Here is a 22,740-nt window from a genome sequence, read left to right as displayed (position 1 = left end):
TTGATAGGGAACTTGTGATGTCTTGAATACTGTGTGGAGGGTAGTTGTGGCATATGCTGCAGTTGTTGTGCATCCGGTAATTTGAAACAGTAACTATCGACATATAGCTCCCCTTGAGGTTCAGATAGGGGAACATCAGTCAGGTCTACCCGTCCCTTTGTCTCCTCTTCAGTCCGAAAAATGCAATCATGCACCTCTATTTCCTCACTTTCAGAAGGGAGGGGTAGTAACGTGGCAGGGTTCAGGGTGGCACATCTTTTGATGGTGACGTGTGGTGCGAGTAGGGTCAGCTCATAGCCAGTCAGACGTGCACTGGTAACGTGATGCGTCTTTGTCCTGTTCAAAAGTGTTTTCACAGCATGAGGTACGTAACTGGGATTGGTATCAAGGATAAGCCCAGCCGATTATCGGATAGAGACAGCCACAGCCTCGACCGCTCTGACACAGCTCGGGAGGGCTGTTGCGAAGTTGTCAAGCAGAGCAGAAAAATAAGAACACAGCCTCTGCTTACCTCCAAAGGCTTGTGTTAAGACAGAAACTGTGTAACCAGCCGTCTCGTGTGCATACGGCACGAATGGCTTCTGGTAGTCAGGCGTACCAAGCACAGGCGCAGAGCAAAGGGTGACCTTTAATTGCTCGAAAGCTTGTTGACATTCAGGTGTCCAAGGCAAAGGTTCATGCACATCTTTAGTGGTTAGCTTCTGCAGCGGTTTTGTTAGTAAAGAAAAGTACGGGACCCAGTGCCGACAATACGAAGTAATGCAAATGAGAGCTCCCACATCCTGCTGAGTCTTAGGGATGGGCATTTTGACAATAGCACTAATGCGTTCAGATGTTAGTTTCCTTCCCTCCTTCGACAGTAGGTGACCTAGATAGGTGACCTCCTGTCGACAATATTGGAATTTTGAAAGGGACACTTTATGTTCGTGATGGGCCAAATGTAGCAACAATTTAACCGTTGCATCTTTGCATCTTCAGTGTTGGAAGCGATCAAGAGATCGTCCACGTACTGCAGTAATACATTACCTGGGGGAAGTGTGAGGGAATTTAATTGGCCTTTTTAAGCTTGACTATATATGCTATGCCTTTCAGTATAGCCCTGAGTGTTCGACAGAATCTAAAGCTTATGCCGGCCAGGGTGAAGCCAAACAGGTGGCTGCTCTCTGGATGAATAGGAATACTAAAGAAAGCATTTTTCAAAGCTTGTAACTAACCACATTAGGACCCATCGTCATATAGACAACTGCTGAGGCACAATAAATTGTGGCGTACAACTTCTTCAACAAATCCAATCCCATGAAATTCTCATCGCAATTGGACGTCAGTAAAAATGGCGAATCAACTGTAAAGGGACCAATAGTCAGGACAAGGGGCTTGGATATGGGGCAAACCGGTACACCAAAAAAGCCTACCGAAGCATTATTGTGGATAGACATGGTGCCCCGGGGACCAGTGAATGATAAACAGAGCTATTCATGGCACCTGTATCCACCAAAAATTGCTTAGCTGAATCCTGCAAGTCAGTAGTAACATAAGGTCTGCGCTGATCTACAGGTATCTGAACTGGTCCCTCTCCCTGACCCTGGCTGTCCTAACCATGAGATAACCCAGTCACTTCATCCAAATGGTAGTCATCATGATAGTGCTGTCACTCCCGAGGGTCATCAAAATAGTTCCAATCAGAGCGACCCTGCTGTTTCTCATTTTCCTGTCCTCTGTAATGACCACCTGCTCCACGACCCCGTCCTCGAGAACCCCGTCCTCACTGCGCCAGTGTCCCTCCTCCTTACAATATGCACACTGATTTGGCACCACATGCACGGTATTTTTGCTAGTGTGGGGCAGCTGCCGGGCCAGACCAATGCTGCATCCTCTAACGTTCCCTCAAGATAACTGCTGCATCAACACCTTCGTCTCTTAAATCCCTTATTTTTCTTCTCCACCTTCTCCTTCTCTTTGTTCTCTCTATGCTCATAATACTGTACCATACTTAATATCACTGATGGGGATGGAGGTAGTCCAAGTGCTCTCCGAAGCCTGCTTCCGAGTCGTGATCTCTGGAAACATGTTAGTAACAAATCTGTTAACGAACAATCGGATACCTCCCTCCATCAACAAATCCTGTCCACTGAAATCCAAAAACATACCTTCCAACCTAGTAAAAAAAATCAGATACACTGTCATCTTTCTTCTGACGATATGCTGTTAACTTGTCCCAATCAACTCTTCTAGGTGGAGTTAGAGAGTGCATGTAGGTAATAATTCGACCTGGCAAAACTAGTATCTCAGCATTAGGCTTTTCACCAGGCTTCCATTCTTTATCCAATGCCTTTATCTCATCCCAAGTGCCACCCAATTCCACAACATGGTCTTGTGTATGCACCTGCCGCCAAATATCAATGGGCACCAATAAACCGAAAAAAATCTCAATCTCTGCGAACGTCATTAACGTCGATGACGCAGCCTCTGTTAATTCGTTATAATATGCAATTGGATTTTTCCTAGGGTCGGATAACTGAGTCTTAAGAGACAAAACTTCACTCCTTTTCCAAGGAGTATAAAACCATTGTTCATGGAAACAGGCCTCTACTCGCAGTCTGACTACAGCATCATGCTGATCTTGCAGCTCCGGTATCTCAGGGTGGAAAATAGGATGTACTTCCCTCATCGGAAACTGGGACACTGTTGTCGGGCTCTTCTGATGCAACCTGCCTCGGTATCCAATCAACGTTGCAACATTACTAAAAACGTTGTTATGGGCCATGTCAGCAGCATACACACAGTCCCGGATGTCATAAATAATTTGGGGTGCAACACCATTGAAACACTGTTCCCACAACCCAATCAGAGTAGCCGACATACGCTTGAGGGCATGCTGCTATACAAATGGTTCATACTCTTTCAACACACTCCACGCATCTTCCGCACTGTAAATCGGACTCCGGGCTCACTGGGCAGCCTGGTTAGCTACGATCTTTTGCTCTGCATCTCCCACATCAGACCGAATCGACACCTGCCCCAATCGCTCCCAAGAAGTTGCCCAGTCCCCATCATCCGGTCTATGCACCGAGATATGGGGAGAGCACAACACTCGAAGGGGCAGGCACCAGAGTTATTAATGACTGTGTCGTAGATGTAAGCCATGGAGAGAGGGAAAAAGTTGTAACAATAGGCATAGCAAGGAGACCTGCAGTTGCTGCAGGCGCGGCAGGTAAAGCCGAAGAAGAAACAAAAGGCGCTGTAGCCGAGGCAGCCAGGTCAATAGCAGGAGAACCAGAGGCAGGGGCAGGAGAGGCAGAGGACTGGGGCTGTGGGACAGCAGGATGTATTCGCTGCGAGCATATGGAGGCGGAGGTTGGTATCTAACAGGTCCTCTACAAATGTATTACCTTCTTCTCTGGCAACAAAGGATTTGTCACATTGTAACCTAAACTTTCTATCAGCACTTTCTATACCTTCTCTATTTTCTCTCTATCATACGCTTCTGCTTTCTGTGTCACTGTCTGCATTCTCCCTTTTCTGGCCTCTTTTTCTACCTTCATGCGCCTCTGCTTAGCTTCCTTCTGCCATACCTAGAGATAATCAAACATCGACTGCCTACTCCGTTTTGCAAATAATGTATCCTGCAGAAAATTTCATTTTTGCTTATCAAAGGTACCTGTTAGGGGCCACTGCAACTCGGCATTGTCCCTCGTATATTTGTGCCATAGTGTACTAAACATAATAAGGCCAAGGCTGTGCTTAACATACATATCAAAGTTTGGGGTGCCTTCTGGAGGCGCAGGCTGCCTTCCAATCAGGCGTCTGCAGAGCTACAACAGCACCCCAAACAACACAACTTGCACCAGCAGGGCATCTTAAAAAGAAGCAAGGTCTCTATTCGTGCCAGATGAATAGTTCGCAGATATCTTTTGAAAGATCGGTCCTCGGACTGTATCAAACAAGAAAACCCAAACGTCAGTTCTTAAACTGCACCAAGAAACAATTCAGAGTAAACACCATAAAACCAAGAAACCAGACAAATCCCATGCATTTTCAAAAGCAAGCCAAATCCATTATGTTGCCTGGCAGAGCATCCACAGACACTCTGTATCCAAATAGGTCCGCAGACCTACCAAGTCCAATCAAATGGTCTACAGGCCATGCCAAATATTATTTGAAAGGGCGCCATATTCACAAAAAACCAAAGCAAACTCACATGGTGCACACAGGTCGAACAAATGTATTCCCCACTGCCGACTCTTTGGTCCAACCGATCAGATCCAAGGGCCGATTCACAGAATTAACTTAAGACAAAATCCTAAACTTACTACTTTTGGTATTCACAGAATGCACTTACTACTTTTTGTATTCACAGAATGGATTTACGACTACTAACTTTACGTCCGCACTTGGGCCGGAAATTCCGGCCCCGGAGGCGGAGCTTCTGGCTTGGAGGTGGAGCTTCCTTCTCAGAGGTGGGGATTTAGCCATGGCTGAAATCTCCACCTCTGGGCCGGAAGGTCCGCCTCCAGGCCGCAAGCTATCGGCCTTCTGAACCAAATGAAGAGTTGGTCAGACAGTAGAGAATATAAACCAAAATTATTTATTAGTTTTGCGCTGCAGTGGAACCCAGTCTGACCATCCTCCTGAGATGGCTGCCGAGGAACTGACTTCCCCAAACATAACATCAGATATTATACATTTCCAATTCCCTAAAAACACGCCCAGGCTGGAAAATTCCAGTCCAGGTGCTAGCAAACAAAGGAGGAACAGAAGGATGAGCTATGGTCCAGCGACCGGGTACATGCTATCTCTGCTTAAAGGTTACTGTGCCAGGGTCCGCCATTCTAGAAGGTGGGAACAAGCCTATCTAACAGCAAAGGTATGCCATAATAGAGAGTACATTCATTAGACCAGAGGAACTCGGCCTTGGAGAAATAAAAACTAAATATGCATCGAGGCAGTTTTCTGCTGAGGCAAGCAGTATGAGGCAGAAGCTTAGCTTCGATCATAGAATAAAATTGCAGCTACTAATAAATTGGTGCCATGAATGCTAACTTAATACAGAATGAAGCATGAGCAATAGGACAATAACATTTTCAATTCTAATAGAATGCAATCTTATAGTATAGATCAAGTGAAAAAGAACCACACAAAGTATTTATAATAATATGTCTTTATGGTATGCAGACAAAATATCGATATTTAAATATCGATATACAATAATATCGAAGTTTAAATATCGAAGGGACATAATATAGAAGGTAAGTAATATCGATAGATTTAATATCGATATTAGTAATATCGAAGTGTTAAATATCGATGTTAGTAGTATCGATGTTAATAATTTCGATGTTACTAATATCGATTTTTAAATTATTTTTGTGTATATTATTATGTATTTATTATGTTTTTTATTTATTTTTATGTAATTTTGTATTTTAGTACTGTAGCTGGTTGTGGGTTTATAGGGGAATAGGGTGGGAAGTAATTTAATTATGTTAAATTAATTAGTAATTAATTTTAATTAATTGATTAATTGATAATTATGTTCTGTAGCGGGTTATGGGTTTATAGGGGAATAGGGTGGGAAGTAATTTAATTATGTTATATTAATTATTAATTAGTAGGAATTATAAATAAATTTTAATTAATTGGTAATTATTTTTAATTAATTGGTAATTAATTTTAATTAATTGATAATTATATTCTGTAGCGGGTTGTGGGTTTATAGGGGAATAGGGTGGGAAGTAATTTAAATGTAATTAAGTAAAAATGTTTTTTAATTAATTGTTTTGTTAATTATATCATTGTTAATAATTATTAATTGGTAATTAAATATTATTAAATGGTATTTTTAATAATTGTTTTAGTTAAATATATTTTGCTAATCATGTTTTTAATAATTATGTATTTGTATTTGTAAATGGTTTATATTTATTTAATAGTTAAGTTTTTTATTATTTAAAAAAGTACATTTATTTATAAGTATGTTATTTTTACCCCTACGTTATCCAATACTTTCCCTACTGTTGCACTCTCTGGAGTTGGAATAGTAATTGTTACCCCTACGCTATCCAACACTTTCCCTACTGTTGCACTCTCTGGAGTTGGAATAGTAATTGTTACCCCTACGCTATCCAACACTTTCCCTACTGTTGCACTCTCTGGAGTTGGAATAGTAATTGTTAGCCCTACGCTATCTAACACTTTCCCTACTGTTGCACTCTCTGGAGTGGGAATAGTAATTTTTCCCCTACGCTATCCAACACTTTCCCTACTGTTGCACTCTCTGGAGTTGGAATAGTCATTTTTACCCCTACGCTATCCAACGCTTTCCCTACTGTTGCACTCTCTGGGGTGGGAATAGTAATTGTTACCCCTACGCTATCCAACACTTTCCCTACTGTTGCACTCTCTGGAGTGGAAATAGTAATTTTTACCCCTACGCTATACAACACTTTCCCTACTGTTGCACTCTCTGGAGTTGGAATAGTAATTGTTACCCCTACGCTATCCAACACTTTCCCTACTGTTGCACTCTCTGGAGTGGGAATAGTAATTTGTACCCGTACGCTATCCAAAATGTATTTATTTTTTTTATTTGTTTACATTTTTAATAATTGTTATTTATATTATTACTTGATGTATATACATTTATTTGTAATTTATTATATTTTCATTTATTTATAAGTTATAAAAATAATTTATTAGAGGTATTATTAATTAAGTATATACTATGTATTATATCTTTATTATTATTCGTTTTTATTACATTCTTTATTCATTTTAAAAATTATAATATAATTTTAACTATGTTTATTAAATATTATGTTGTTAATATTCCATGTTTTTTAATTAAAATACGACGATATTTTTAAAAAAACAATATTTTTGACATCGATATTATTTTTTCGATATTTTTGTACTTACCTTGTTAGAGATAGGATCTCAATATTAATGTAATCGATATTTTTGATGCGATATTTTGGTAGGTAGATATTTTTGTAGTCGATATTTTGTCATAGATTCGTATTTATTATATAATACTCTTTAACAAATAGAAATATCTCCTACCCCGAGATATGCACAATGCACCCAATACTTTAGCAAAGAAACACAGTAAATAGCACGAAATACACAGTGGACCCCAGGGGGGACCAAATCATATACTAAGAAAGTGGTATAAGAACCACAACTCAGGTCAGGACAGTGTCAAGAGGACATAGAAGTGCTGGGGTCCTAAGGAACCACTCAAGGTGAGTAGATAGGAACCCCAAGGAGTGCATGTGCAGTGAGGGAGCACAACTGCATGCTCCGTACAACTTTAGGCGTAAGTCGGGGTTAGATTTTTAAAGATTAAGGACCCTTACCAGTGGACCCTGAAGAAACCTCCTAGAAGACAGAAGTTTGGAGAGCCACCCCACCCGTGGATACCCTAGTACCCACATTCCCTACATGAAGGAAGCCGGGTCATACGTGTGAACTGGTGTCGGAAACCTCCGTCAAACCCAATGGATGACTTCAGGAAAGTGCTGCTACTGAAAAAGGAGAAAGTGTTCAGTGGAATCAGAAGGTGGATTCAAGATGAGAGGTACCTGCAAGCAGAGGGGACAGTGCCTATGTCACTCAGGAGTGAGCAGGAGACATGGAAGACAAATGCCCTCCGATGTCGGGTATTGCAGGATGGGTGACGATGACCTTGACTCTGCAGCTGTGAGGACCAGGCGATGCTGAGGAGGACCGGGAGCCATGCACGACCTGTCCCACGAAGGATGTCGCGTACTGAGGGGTCGATGACTGGCGGGAGCACCTACAAGCCTTGGCAAATGCAACCAATGTAGGAAGGGAAGAATGAGCAACGTCAGAACCAGCAAGGTGCAGGGAACTCACCACAAGCAGGGGAGTCAGGGCAGGCCCAAGCAATCAGAGAGCCTAAAAGAAACAACAGTGACCCTCAAGTGGACCCAAAGGCTGAAGGCACTGGAGTCGCCAGAGGACCTCAAGCAGCTCACCAAAAGATAGAGGCCACAATGCACACAATGTGGTGTGGGTGAAGATTCTAGTCACTGGAGGTGCTCTTGGTTGGGGCTACTTGGAGCCCCAAGATCTTTTTGGAAAGAAGTCAACAAGCCTTTGTAACTGCAAGCTTTGGTTATTGCAACCCCCACAAGGGATACTGGCCTCAAACTTGGTGAGAGGGCATAGCAGGCCTCAGGATCTGTGGAAAAACCGCCACCTATGTTGCAGAGCCTTTGGAGTCTGGAGGAGCTAAGGATCAGCAGCCCGGTCAACTTAGTTACTGTGCCTGTGAATGCAGGGGAGTGACTCCTTCACTCCAAGGGAGATTCCTTCAAGTGCCTTTGATGCTTCACAGGCCTTGGAAGGCTCCTGTATGAGGCACAGGCACAGACGATGCAGCAGACTGGAAGGGAGACAAAGTCAGGCCCAATAAAGTACATCAAAGTCCAGAGTGCCCAGACTATTGAAGAAGTGGTGTCTGATCTGAATCTTATCCCACGCCGAATCTAGGGACCTACACCCAGGTAAGTCATTAAGTACCCTAGGGAAAGGGTTGGGAAGATTCAGGGGACCCTCCCAAGGGACGGTCTGGACAAGGGGGAGGTTACTCCCATGTCCTTTGTCCAGTTTCACACCAGAGCAGTAGCCAACGGCTCCCAGGACTGGTTTGAACTGGTCTATGCACAGGGGCACTAAATATGCCCCTCATGCAGACTGAGTGGCGCTGCCAAGCACACCCACCCCACCCCAATACACAAAATCCTATCTGAGAGGTGGTCACACCTCCCTGTGACAGGATGCATATCGTTCTGCCTTCCCCTGCTCGAGCTTAGCTCAGCAGCAGGAGGGCAGAATCATGTGTCTGGTCGGCAGCAACCATTTTGTGCTGTACGGGTCAAGAAGGCTGGTACCGGTAACACTGGGAGCCTAGCGGAGGGCTCTTTCAGAGCCTTGAATTATACCTCCTACACCATTTACGGTGTGAGGATATGATTCCAATGTTTTTGATACTAAACATGATAGGCTTTGTTTCAGCCAGTTTCGAGACGGTCAACACGTAATTACCTGGTGCCCCTCTATATAGTATATGGCTACTTCCCTGACAACCTGTGAGAATGGACTCCATAGGCTGCAGGGGTGTCCTACTCATGCAGGGGCACACTTTCACCTAGAACCAAGTACCCTGCCTTCAGGATTTCACAGGCCTGCTAGAGGGGTGACTAAGAGGTTTTAATTGCAGTTACTCTAGATATAGGAAACCTATATCTTTAGTAAGTGAGACTAGCACCAACTTACACAGGCTGGCAGGCCTGTAGTTCCAATTTGAATGGTCTCTCATGGGCGGCATAATACGTGCTTCAGCCCATGGGAGTCCTCTGGGTACATGAGCACCATAGAGTAGGTACTTATAAGGGTACCCCAGTATCCAATCTGGGGGTGTCCCAAAGTACTGAACATTAAACTTTAGGGAGAAAGCAGATAGGCTGGGGGTATAATTAACAGAATCCCAGTCTGACTAGTCAAATACAGCTTGTCACCAGGCAAAAAGTGGGGGTAACCATGCAGAAGGATCCTGCCTTCCTACACATGGCATTTAATTATTTTTGTAATCGGATCAGCAATATAGGATGCTATTTGTACATAATGAAGAAAAATCTGCATGTATATGTGGATGTTAAAGCTGCATATGCCTTGTGGTGCTATTTCTGTCCTTGTTGTAGTAGGCTCCAACTACAGACCCGTGGCCTTCTGACCTCTTGTTTCTGCTCTTCCAGTACCTCGTGGACTGCAGACTGGAGCAGCACTGGCAGGGTGCCCTGGAAGACATTCTCTCGCAGACCCCTCTGCCGGCGAACCCCTACCCGAGCCTGGTGTCAGCTTTCAGGAAGGCCTCCCTAAGGTGAGAGCGCTAGGCACGACGGAGAGGTTGGGGAAGGGACAGGTCCCTGTGTAGACTTAGGGAAGAGGACAATTCTAGGTGGAGACTAAGTGAATAGGCCAGCTCTCTCTGGAGATGTAGGGAAGAGTACAGCACTCTGAGGAGACTAAGGGGAGAGTGCAGCTCTCTGCGGAGACTGATGGGAGGTGACAGCTCTCTGCAGAGACTCAAGGGAGAACACAGCTCTCTGCGGAGATTGAGGGGAGAGGACAGCTCCCTGCGGAGACTGAGGGGAGAGGACAGCTCTCTGCAGAGATTCAGGGGAGAGGACAGCTCTCTGCAAAAACTGAGGGGAGAGGGCAGCTCCCTGCGAGGACTAAAGGGAGAGGATAGCTCTCTGCGGAGACTGAGGGGAGAGGACAGCTCTAGGTGAAGACTGAGGAAAGAGGACAGCTCTAGGTGAAGACTGAGGAAAGAGGATAGCTCTAGGTGAAGACTGAGGAAAGAGGATAGCTCTCTGAGGAGACTTAGGGGAGAGGACAGCTCCCTGCAAAGACTGAGGGGAGAGGACAACTCTAGGTAAAGACAGAGGAAAGAGGACAGCTCTCTGCTAAGACTGAAGGAAGAGGGCAACTCTAGGTGGAGACTAAGTAAATAAGGCAGCTCTCTGTGGAGATGTAGGGAAGAGTACAGCTCTCTGTGGAGACTGAGGGGAGAGGAAAGCACTCTGAAGATACTGAGCGGAGAGTGCAGCTCTCTGCGGAGACTGAGGGGGAAGGACAGCCCCCTGTGGAGACTTAGGGGAGAGGACAGCTCCCTGCGGAAACTGAGGAGAGAGGACAGCTCTCTGCGGAAACCTAGGAGAGAAGACAGCTCTCTGCGGAAACCTAGGAGAGAGGACAGCCTTCTGCGGAAACTGAGGGGAGAGGACAGCTTTCTGCGAAGACTAAGGATAGAGGACAGCTCTAGGAGGAGACTGAGGAAAGAGGACAGCTCTCTGCGGAGACTCAAGGGAGACTGAGTGGAGAGGACAGATCTCTGCGGAAACTGAGGGGAGAGTACAGCTCTCTGTGAAGACTGAGGGTAGAGGACAGCTCTCTGCGAAGACTGAGGGGAGAGGACAGCTCTAGGTGGAGACTGGAAAGAGGACAGCTGTCAGCGGAAACTGAGGGGAGAGGGCAACTCTAGGTAAAGACTGAGGGGAGAGGACAGCTCTCTGCGGAGACTGAGGGGAGAGGACAGCTCCCTGCAGAGTCTTAGAGGAGAGGACAGCTCTCTGTGAAGACTGAGGGGAGAGGACAGCTTTAGGTGGAGACTGAGGAAAGAGGACAGCTCTCTGCGGAGACTTAGGGAAGAGGCAGCTCCCTGCAAAGGCTAAGGGCAGAGGACAACTCTAGGTGGAGACTGAGGAAAGAGGACATCTCTAGGTGGAGACTGAGGAAAGAGGACAACTCTAGGTGGAGACTAAGTGAATAGGGCAGCTCTCTGTGGAGATGTAGGGAAGAGTTCAGCTCTCTGTGGAGACTGAGGGAAGAGGACAGCACTCTGAAGATACTGAGCGGAGAGTGCTGCTCTCTGCGGAGACTGATGGGAGGGGACAGCTCTCTGCAGAGACTCAAGGGAGAACACAGCTCTCTGCGGAGATTGAGGGGAGAGGACAGCTCCCTGCGGAGACTGAGGGGAGAGGACAGCTCTCTGCAGAGATTCAGGGGAGAGGACAGCTCTCTGCAAAAACTGAGGGGAGAGGGCAGCTCCCTGCGGGGACTAAAGGGAGAGGATAGCTCTCTGCGGAGACTGAGGGGAGAGGACAGCTCTAGGTGAAGACTGAGGAAAGAGGACAGCTCTAGGTGAAGACTGAGGAAAGAGGACAGCTCTAGGTGAAGACTGAGGAAAGAGGATAGCTCTCTGAGGAGACTTAGGGGAGAGGACAGCTCCCTGCAAAGACTGAGGGGAGAGGACAACTCTAGGTAAAGACAGAGGAAAGAGGACAGCTCTCTGCTAAGACTGAAGGAAGAGGGCAACTCTAGGTGGAGACTAAGTAAATAAGGCAGCTCTCTGTGGAGATGTAGGGAAGAGTACAGCTCTCTGTGGAGACTGAGGGGAGAGGAAAGCACTCTGAAGATACTGAGCGGAGAGTGCAGCTCTCTGCGGAGACTGAGGGGAGGTGACAGCTCTCTGCAGAGACTCAAGGGAGAACACAGCTCTCTGCGGAGATTGAGGGGAGAGGACAGCTCCCTGCGGAGACTGAGGGGAGAGGACAGCTCTCTGCGGAGACTTGGGGAAGAGGCAGCTCCCTGCAAAGGCTAAGGGCAGAGGACAACTCTAGGTGGAGACTGAGGAAAGAGGACATCTCTAGGTGGAGACTGAGGAAAGAGGACAACTCTAGGTGGAGACTAAGTGAATAGGGCAGCTCTCTGTGGAGATGTAGGGAAGAGTTCAGCTCTCTGTGGAGACTGAGGGAAGAGGACAGCACTCTGAAGATACTGAGCGGAGAGTGCTGCTCTCTGCGGAGACTGATGGGAGGTGACAGCTCTCTGCAGAGACTCAAGGGAGAACACAGCTCTCTGCGGAGATTGAGGGGAGAGGACAGCTCCCTGCGGAGACTGAGGGGAGAGGACAGCTCTCTGCAGAGATTCAGGGGAGAGGACAGCTCTCTGCAAAAACTGAGGGGAGAGGGCAGCTCCCTGCGGGGACTAAAGGGAGAGGATAGCTCTCTGCGGAGACTGAGGGGAGAGGACAGCTCTAGGTGAAGACTGAGGAAAGAGGACAGCTCTAGGTGAAGACTGAGGAAAGAGGACAGCTCTAGGTGAAGACTGAGGAAAGAGGATAGCTCTCTGAGGAGACTTAGGGGAGAGGACAGCTCCCTGCAAAGACTGAGGGGAGAGGACAACTCTAGGTAAAGACAGAGGAAAGAGGACAGCTCTCTGCTAAGACTGAAGGAAGAGGGCAACTCTAGGTGGAGACTAAGTAAATAAGGCAGCTCTCTGTGGAGATGTAGGGAAGAGTACAGCTCTCTGTGGAGACTGAGGGGAGAGGAAAGCACTCTGAAGATACTGAGCGGAGAGTGCAGCTCTCTGCGGAGACTGAGGGGGAAGGACAGCCCCCTGCGGAGACTCAGGGGAGAGGACAGCTCCCTGCGGAAACTGAGGAGAGAGGACAGCTCTCTGCGGAAACCTAGGAGAGAAGACAGCTCTCTGCGGAAACCTAGGAGAGAGGACAGCCTTCTGCGGAAACTGAGGGGAGAGGACAGCTTTCTGCGAAGACTAAGGATAGAGGACAGCTCTAGGAGGAGACTGAGGAAAGAGGACAGCTCTCTGCGGAGACTCAAGGGAGACTGAGTGGAGAGGACAGATCTCTGCGGAAACTGAGGGGAGAGTACAGCTCTCTGTGAAGACTGAGGGTAGAGGACAGCTCTCTGCGAAGACTGAGGGGAGAGGACAGCTCTAGGTGGAGACTGGAAAGAGGACAGCTGTCAGCGGAAACTGAGGGGAGAGGGCAACTCTAGGTAAAGACTGAGGGGAGAGGACAGCTCTCTGCGGAGACTGAGGGGAGAGGACAGCTCCCTGCAGAGTCTTAGAGGAGAGGACAGCTCTCTGTGAAGACTGAGGGGAGAGGACAGCTTTAGGTGGAGACTGAGGAAAGAGGACAGCTCTCTGCGGAGACTTAGGGAAGAGGCAGCTCCCTGCAAAGGCTAAGGGCAGATGACAACTCTAGGTGGAGACTGAGGAAAGAGGACATCTCTAGGTGGAGACTGAGGAAAGAGGACAACTCTAGGTGGAGACTAAGTGAATAGGGCAGCTCTCTGTGGAGATGTAGGGAAGAGTTCAGCTCTCTGTGGAGACTGAGGGAAGAGGACAGCACTCTGAAGATACTGAGCGGAGAGTGCTGCTCTCTGCGGAGACTGAGGAGGGAGGACAGCTCTCTCCGGAGACTCAGGGGAGAGGAAAGCTCCCTGCGGAGACTAAGGGGAGAAGACAGCTCTTTGTGGAGTCTCAGGGGAGAGGACAGCTCCCTGCGTAGACTCAGGGGAGAGGACAGCTCCCTGCGGAGACAGAGGGGAGAGGACAGCTCTCTGCGGAGACTCAGGGGAGAGGACAGCTCTCTGCGGAGACTCAGGGGAGAGTTCAGCTCCCTGCTGAGACTGAGGGGAGAGGACAGCTATCTGCGGAGACTGAGGGGAGAGGACAGCTCCCTGCAGAGACTTAGAGGAGAGGACAGCTCTCTGCGAAGACTGAGGGGAGAGGACAGCTACCTGTAGAAACTGAGGGGAGAGGACAGCTCTCTGCGAAGACTGAGGGGAGAGGACAGCTCTAGGTAAAGACAGAGGAAAGAGGACAGCTCTCTGCTAAGACTGAAGGAAGAGGGCAACTCTAGGTGGAGATTAAGTAAATAAGGCAGCTCTCTGTGGAGATGTTGGGAAGAGTACAGCTCTCTGTGGAGACTGGGGAGAGGAAAGCACTCTGAAGATACTGAGCGGAGAGTGCAGCTCTCTGCAGAAACTGAGGGGAGAGGACAGCTTTCTGCGAAGACTAAGGGGAGAGGACAGCTCTAGGAGGAGACTGAGGAAAGAGGACAGCTCTCTGCGGAGACTCAAGGGAGACTGAGTGGAGAGGACAGATCTCTGCAGAAACTGAGGGGAAAGGACAGCTCTAGGAGTAAACTGAGGGAAGAGGACAGCTCCATGCAGAGACTGAGGGGAGAGTACAGCTCTCTGTGAAGACTGAGGGGAGAGGACAGCTCTAGGTGGAGACTGGAAAGAGGACAGCTGTCAGCGGAAACTGAGGGGAGAGGGCAACTCTAGGTAAAGACTGAGGGGAGAGGACAGCTCTCTGCGGAGACTGAGGGGAGAGGACAGCTCCCTGCAGAGACTTAGAGGAGAGGACAGCTCTCTGCGAAGACTGAGGGGAGAGGACAGCTTTAGGTGGAGACTGAGGAAAGAGGACAGCTCTCTGCGGAGACTTAGGGAAGAGGACAGCTCCCTGCAAAGACTGAGGGCAGAGGACAACTCTAGGTGGAGACTGAGGAAAGAGGACAACTCTAGGTGGAGACTGAGGAAAAAGGACAACTCTAGGTGGAGACTAAGTGAATAGGGCAGCTCTCTGTGGAGATGTAGGGAAGAGTTCAGCTCTCTGAAGATACTGAGCAGAGAGTGCTGCTCTCTGCGGAGACTGAGGAGGGAGGACAGCTCTCTCCGGAGACTCAGGGGAAAGGAAAGCTCCCTGCGGAGTCTAAGGGGAGAAGACAGCTCTTTTTGGAGTCTCAGGGGAGAGGACAGCTCCCTGCGTAGACTCAGGGGAGAGGACAGCTCCCTGCGGAGACAGAGGGGAGAGAACAGCTCCCTGCGGAGACTGAGGGGAGAGGACAGCTCTATGTGGAGTCTCAGGGGAGAGGATAGCTCTCTGCGGAGACTCAAGGGAGAGTTCAGCTCCCTGCTGAGACTGAGGGGAGAGGACAGCTCTATGTGGAGTCTCAGGGGAGAGGATAGCTCTCTGCGGAGACTCGGGGGAAAGGACAGCTCTCTGCGGAAACTGAGGGGAGAGGACAGCTCTCTGCGGATACTGAGGGGAGAGGACAGCTCTCTGCAGAAACTGAGGGGAGAGGACAGCTCTCTGCGAAGGCTCAGGGGAGAGGACAGCTCTCTACGGAGACTCAGGGGAGAGTTCAGTTCCCAGCTGAGACTGAGGGGAGAGGACAGCTCTCTGCGGAGACTCAGGGGAGAGGGTTGCTCTCTGTGAAGACTAAGGGGAGAGTACAGCTTTTTGCAAAGCCTGAGGGGAGAGGAAAGCTCCATGTGAAGGCTGAGGGGAGAGGACAGCTCTGGGTGGACACTGAGGAAAGAGGTACAGCTCTCTGTGGAGAAGTAGGATAGAGTACAGCTCCCTGTAGAGACTGAGGGAAGAGAACAACTCTAGGTGGAGACCGGGGGAGAGTACAGCTCTGTGGAGACCGAGGAAAGAGTACAGCTCTCTGTGGAGGCTGAGGGAAGAGTACAGCTCTCTGCATAAACTGAGGGGAGAGTACAGCTCTCTGTGGAGACTGAGGGGAGAGGACAGCTCTCTGTGGAGACTGAGGGGAGAGGACAGCTCTCTACATAAACTGAGGGGAGAGTACAGCTCTGTGGAGACTAAGGGGAGCGGACAGCTCTCTGTGGAGACTGAGGGGAGAGGACAGCTCTCTGTGGAGACTGAGGGGAGAGGACAGCTCTCTACATAAACTGAGGGGAGAGTACAGCTCTCTGTGGAGACTGAGGGGAGAGGACAGCTCTCTGTGGAGACTGAGGGGAGAGGACAGCTCTCTGTGGAGACTGAGGGGAGAGGACAGCTCTCTACATAAACTGAGGGGAGAGTACAGCTCTCTGTGGAGACTGAGGGGAGAGGACAGCTCTCTACATAAACTGAGGGGGAGTACAGCTCTGTGTGGAGACTGAGGGGAGATGACAGCTCTCTGCAGTGTCTCAGGGGAGAATACAGCTCTCTATGGAGACTATGGGAAGAGGAAAGCTCTCTGTGTAGGCAGAGGTGAGCATACTATTGCGGAAATTCTACCTGACCATAACTCAAAATGTCTGTACACGTAAAATTCTCGCTCATAAAATTACTCGGGATCGCGCCTCCATGGTTCACCAAATGTATTTAGGCTCAAATAGACTTGTTACTTTAGTAGCAGATAGCCAGCTTTGCAGATTCCCTGTCTAGAGAGCTAGGGAAATAACGGTCAGTGAGCCAGTGAAGGAGTTTATTCTGAAATATATGTCTAAGTCCCTTTTAACAATGGATAAGATATGTGTTTAATGTATATCTTGAAAACAATACCATAAGACGGGGGTGTTTAAGTCCAAAAGGGCTGGGGCCCTGCAGATTTCTGACCACATTCTTGAGCTCAATTGAGGATTGCAGGAGATATATGCATGTTATGCGGGTTTCCTGAATCTGAGGTGGACCCAGCCATCCTGCACCTGTGTTGGGTGCCTTGGATTTAGGATGAAGGGTTCATTTACTTTTTGGAATGTTCACCAATCCTCACTGCTCAAGTAGGGGTGCTGGGGGTGCAGCAGCACCCCCAAAATAACCATGCTCGAGTCCAGAAGGTGAATGATCACAAAGATACTTTTACATTTTTTTATCTTGTCACAGAGGTCAAATGACAGACAATCTTCTGACAAATTGCTGCATATTCTTTTAACATGGAGACTGGAGCTTGCTTTTCTTTCTCTGACCGCTGAGTTAGAGGATTTTAGAAAGTGAACTATGGGACATTGTTACTGGGGTACGGGGAGTGTAAAATGAAAGGCTATAGGTTGTCATTTTTTTTCTAACATACAGCAAAACTTGTAAAGTAACAGTACAAATAATACAAAATAACAGCAGTCAAGAAAGCACAAATGAAGCTCTTCCTTTGTAATTCTGAAGCACGATGGAAACAAAGGATGAAAACAAAGCCACATACTTTAGTGATATCTAAATGATAAATGTTTGTGGAAACCCAATTTCCACACATTATCCTTTGTGCCTGTATAGTTTTATCAGCAAAACTGCATGTCTCTGTAAATTTAGTAGTCATTTCAATGGAAAATATGCCGTCAGTAAACGGCATGGCAGTGCTACCACACAATGCTTTAGTGAAACATTTGTGAAGGTGTGCTCTAAAATGCCCCACCAGCTACATTCAACACCTGTATCACTCATCCTGAATGAACCTGGCTCAATTGCTACACTTGCTCTTTCTTTGATGCTTGTATTTTTTACAATCCCTTTGCTTCAGTAATGTAACATTGATAGCAGCACCCCCACCCTGGAAATTGGATCCAAAACCACTGCTGTACATGGATAGGAACGCTTGTCCACCTTCAGCGAGTTCATGCATCGCCGTTGTCTTATTTTTGTGGTAAACTTGACCATTTTGCTACTTCCATTTTTGGTAAATCCTAGCTGTTAGCTTTTTTGTTGTAGACTCTAATTGTTTTGGGATTACGTGGGTTTTAGAGAGAGACACACATTAAACCACTCCTTTCATCTGATGCATCCCCTGGCCCCATTCTGACCTGGCACCCATTTGTCTCACTAGTGGAATCTTCAAAGGCAATCTATAGAGGTTTCACTTTCTTGTGAAAGTAAATGGCTGGCATTTGTCTACTCCCATCCCTTCTGATGTCCCCTCTCCTCCCTGATCTAATTTCTCATACCCTTTCTTCCCTAGGGCCCTATTTACAAATTGCATTTTGTAGTGTGTTTAGCAGTACTACAATAGTACTACTCATGTTCTACTAAATGCTATAAACAATCCTCAGTGCAGAGGCCTATGTATCAGCCTCTCCTAGATTTCAGTACAGAGATCTCTTCCATGACTGCCGAGATGGATGCACACATATGCCTTTGTTTTATCTTTAAATGTGGAAGGGATGAGGGAGTCCTTGGAAAAGAGGGGATACCTATGAGTAAATGAGAGGGGTTTAGGGAGGAGTGAGGAGGGGTTAATGGAAGGGTTGGGATGTGGTTACGGAGGGACATGCGAGCACCCACAAATACATAATCCCATTCCAATTCCCAAACTGCACTTCTAAATTTACTACAGCCAAAAGGAACCCAAAACAGTTGTAATGTACTCCCGCTCAGATCTGGACTAAGTCCAACACCACCCATGGCCACTTACAGGTACTGCTGCACCCTGCCATTGAAAATATTGGTGACAGGGACTTAATATAACCCTGGAGCAAATTAATTGTATTTGAATTCATTTAAAAATAAATGTCCCTAAAGTTTTATAAATTCATCCATTTAGATTAGTTCAACAAATAGTTTTTTTGCAATTTTACTACATTTTTAAATTATATCTTTCAAAAATAATTTTAATTTCAATTTAATTCAGTATATTTGAATTAATCAAATCGTTAATTCAAAATTAAGCTAATAGTGCTTTAGCATTTTTTATTTTGTTCTACATTCAAAATAAATATATACAATTAATTTGCATTGGTATGTAATATTAAAATATTTTGTTACCTTTTTTTAAAGTTTTTTTTTTACTACATTTCCCTATACTTTATAATAAGGAGGTCTTCATTCTGCAGAGATCGCGGCCTATGTGTGAAAAATTACTACTAGTAACTTTACACCCATAAGATGATCCACTCCTACATTCAGGGGACCTAGACATGCAAATGTACAATTGTAAATGGTGAATAGCCGAAATTAGTACATTTAGTACAAAGTGTGATGGTGCATTTGCCCCTGTAAAATGAGTCTCATGTAAATTTACCCTTGTTGATAAGCGCTTTTGTCTCTGTGTTCACCTGGTCCCTCCTCGCTTTCTCTGTTCTACTTCTCGGCCTTCCCTCCACCTTCCTCTCTTGCATTGTCTCTTCTCTTGCAATCCTGTGACTTCTCGTCCCGCTTCCCTGTCTCCCAGTTCCCCTCCCTCGTCTCTGGCCTCTGCTGGTGTCCACATCTCCTCTCTCTCTGTGGTCCCCCCTCTCCTGTCTTGTGCTCCCTCCTCGCATTGCCTCTCAGAGGCGATCACTTCTAACTTCTCGTCTCTCCACCACGTCTTTAGAATGGATCTCTGTGGCCAGTCGGATGAAGACATCCTGAAACGTGTGTTCCAGACCCACCTGCACCCCCTGGAAGGACAGAAGAATCTCTATGCGCTGCAGGGTGCTGTGGGATTTGGGCTTCGTAGCGCTGTATGCGCCCAAAATAACAAACTCCTGGAAACTGCCCTTCGCAGCTGGGGCCTGCTGAAAAACACCAGCTGGGAGCCAAGGCTGGGGGGCTTCAAGGTGGGTAGCAGATCATGGAGGGGGTGAAATATGGGGGCAGGCACGGGCCAGAGTGGGCAAAGACAGACCTAGGGGGCGAGAGGAAAGGTACAGATATATGCAGTGGGTTTAGGGTCACATATGAGGTTATAGTTGGAAGGGGCACACTTGGGAGAAAAGAGGGCGGGACAGGCATGGCATAGATATTTCTCCCTGTTGCGCCTCCCTTACGTAAGCTTTTGGCGCTGCCTCAGTTTTACGATTTCTCGTAAATCTGGGGCAGTGTCAAAAGGCAGTGGTTGTTGCTGGGAACGCCCCCAGCAACAGCCATTGCACGCCCCTTTAAATCAGAACACTGCGTTAAAGTGACTGATATTTATCAGATAGCATTAAGCCAAAAAAAGTGGCTTACTGCTACCTGATAAATATCACACAGGCTTCTGCGCCACACTTCTGGTGTGACTGTGGAACTTTCTCTTATTTGGCTGAAACAGTATGGTAGCAAACTATGGCTTTATAACTGGCTTGATTAAGGGCAGTATAAACATATTATCTTACAAAATATCAGAATGTACACAACAGGCCTCATTTATGAGGCTGTGCGTCACTTTTACGCCGCAGGTGCGTCACTTTTTGTGACGCACCAGTGGCGTAAAAAATGCGCCTTGTGCCATATTTACAAAGTGACGCATCTAGGTAGATGCGTCTCTTTGTAAACCCCTGCGCCACATTATACCTGCGCCAGGTATAATGTATGCAAGAGGGGCGTGTTGACGCAAGAAAGGGTCATGGAAGTGACGCAGTGAAATCTATGAGATTTCACTGCGCCACTTCTAGGACTCAAATGCGTCAAAATCTCATTCCTGCCTCACAGCAGGCGTAAGACTGACGCAGGCTCTTTCACATGGGGCTTGCCCCATGTGAAAGGACACATTGCTGGAGTTGCGTCACTTTTGCGACACAATCCAGCAATGCGTCACTTTTGCGCCTACAGATACGTGTGAAATACTGATGGATCTGTAACTCTTTGCGACATGATGCGTCATACTGTAAATATGACGCATCATTGGTGTGGCAAGGAGGGCGCAATGAAAAGTGTTGTATCGCTGTTTTCACGCAGCGATGCGTCACTTTTCATAAATGAGGCCCAACATCTTTTGGCTTTGGTGTAGTCGACATAACTTGGCATTCTTTACTGCACGAACATATCAGGATAACATAAGTGTAAGGGTACTGGCACTCAGGGCTGTTCTTGCCAAGAAGTTTCATGCAACAACTAAGCTGTTTGAATGGCTACTCACTTTCGCTCATTCATTGAATGTTTTAGTTTTTTTCTGGACAATGCATGTCTCTGCAAGGCTTTTCTTTACTATAATCCCCAAAATACACCTTTCTAGACTCTCTCCTACTCTACCCCTCCTTGCATCATCTGACACCTCTTTTACTATACCGATCCCCTAAAACAAACCTTTCTAAACTCTTCCCTCTGACTCCTCCCCTCCCAAACTCATTTTTACTCATCCAAAAGCCTCCTACTACTGCAAAAATTTTTTTAAAAAACGTCACTCTTTTATCCCTCCACTATCCTTTTCAATCAAAATTAACAGACTAACATGTTCACTTCTCAAATTCCATATTCAACTATACTAATTCACCACTAATCCTTTATGTGTTCCGGAGTGGCGTGCTACTCGCCCGAAAAGCGCTTCAACACCCATCAGGGGTAACAAGTGCTATATGAATGCAAATCTTTCTTCCCCTTTTATCCTTCCGCTATCCTTCTCACTCCAAATAACTGACTATTATCCACCACTGAAATTACTTCATATTTCACCATATTAATTCACCACTAATCCTTTATGGGCTTCCTGAATAGCATGCGTCAACACCCCATCAGGGGTAACAAGCGCTATATAAATACAAACCTTGTCCTCCTCTATCTTCCTGCTATCATTCCAAATCCAATTAACTGACTAACCTAACCACCACTTAAAATGTACTTGCATGTTTCACTATACTAATTCAACACTAATGCTCTTTGGGTCCCGGAGTAGTGTGCTACTCGCCGAAAAAGCGCTTTGACGCCTCGTCAGGGGTAGTAAACGCTATATAAATGCAATTACAAAACAATACAATCTATAATGAAAGGGTGAAAGGATCATGTTATGGGGCTGTGATAATAAGTAATAGAAGCAGCGTGGCAAGAGGCAGACGTGAAAGAATGTAGAGGGGCATACGTATAATATAAGGGGCTTTCATCCTGCCCTCTTCATCCGTACGAACTTGCAGTGCAGGCTTGTCAATGATTGGCGAATGTTTACTTTTCAGGTGACGGTGACCTCTGCCCTGCACAGACCAGGGGCCCTGGATCATTTTCTCAACGCTGTGGAAATGACAGAATTCTGCTCTCTTCAGGGACCCCCGGGGTGCCAGCTGGAAGCCCTGCAGATCTATTCCAGGCTTGGTAAATCTGAGATGTAATGCTGGCTGAATAAACCGGGGGGGGGGGGGGGGATGGGTGCGCCTTTCAGCCCAAGGACTATACATTTCTGTGAGATATGGGAGCCTCAGGGACCCCTCACCACATTCCACGGGGGTCCTCATTTTTTTAGATGTGTGAGTGAAGATTCTAGGAGGTCCCCCAACTATATATGTGTACATATGTGGTATTTATATAGTGGGAACCTACTCCGAAGGCACTGCAGTGCTGCAGTGTGAAAGGCAAAGATGCAGTCAACCACTGTTTGGAGAGCGTCACTTCATCAGCAGAAGAAGAGGAGTGGTGGGTGTACTGTAAGTGAGCAGGTTGGTTTGACCAGTCGTCTTAAGACGGCCAAACCAACATGCATACTTACATTTCTCCAACCCAGCTGTGTTGCCCATCCTGGTAGAGAAATGGCACAGGCTCCTTGTGCCTGAGCAGGCATCAATTCAGCCAACTCAGGCCAATCACAGCGCTGCTCTCATGCTGGTACCAGCATGAAGCAGCGCCGTGATTGGCCAATGGGAGCCTGTGCCGTGCTTAAATACACAAGAAGGGGGACGGGGAGCTATGAGAAGAACAGGTCCAGTTGCCGTGCTCCCAAGGTTAACCTTATTGTCA

General features: G+C 46.9%; 1 protein-coding gene across 1 annotated transcript in view; it reads left to right on the top strand.

The window, feature by feature from the left end:
- Positions 1–22,740, top strand: part of LOC147748716 (uncharacterized) — a 341,752-nt gene that overhangs the window by 248,454 nt on the left and 70,558 nt on the right. The window contains exons 13-15 of the mRNA XM_086936477.1: positions 9,780–9,904; positions 19,433–19,658; positions 21,966–22,101. Of these exons, the coding sequence (XP_086792603.1) occupies positions 9,780–9,904; positions 19,433–19,658; positions 21,966–22,101 (487 nt within the window). The remainder of the gene's footprint in view (positions 1–9,779; positions 9,905–19,432; positions 19,659–21,965; positions 22,102–22,740) is intronic.

The sequence above is a fragment of the Lissotriton vulgaris genome, chromosome 1_1 (assembly GCF_964263255.1).
Source record: "Lissotriton vulgaris chromosome 1_1, aLisVul1.2, whole genome shotgun sequence".
NCBI classification, from domain to species: Eukaryota; Metazoa; Chordata; class Amphibia; order Caudata; family Salamandridae; genus Lissotriton; species Lissotriton vulgaris.
This window is presented reverse-complemented; position numbering and strand designations above follow the sequence as displayed.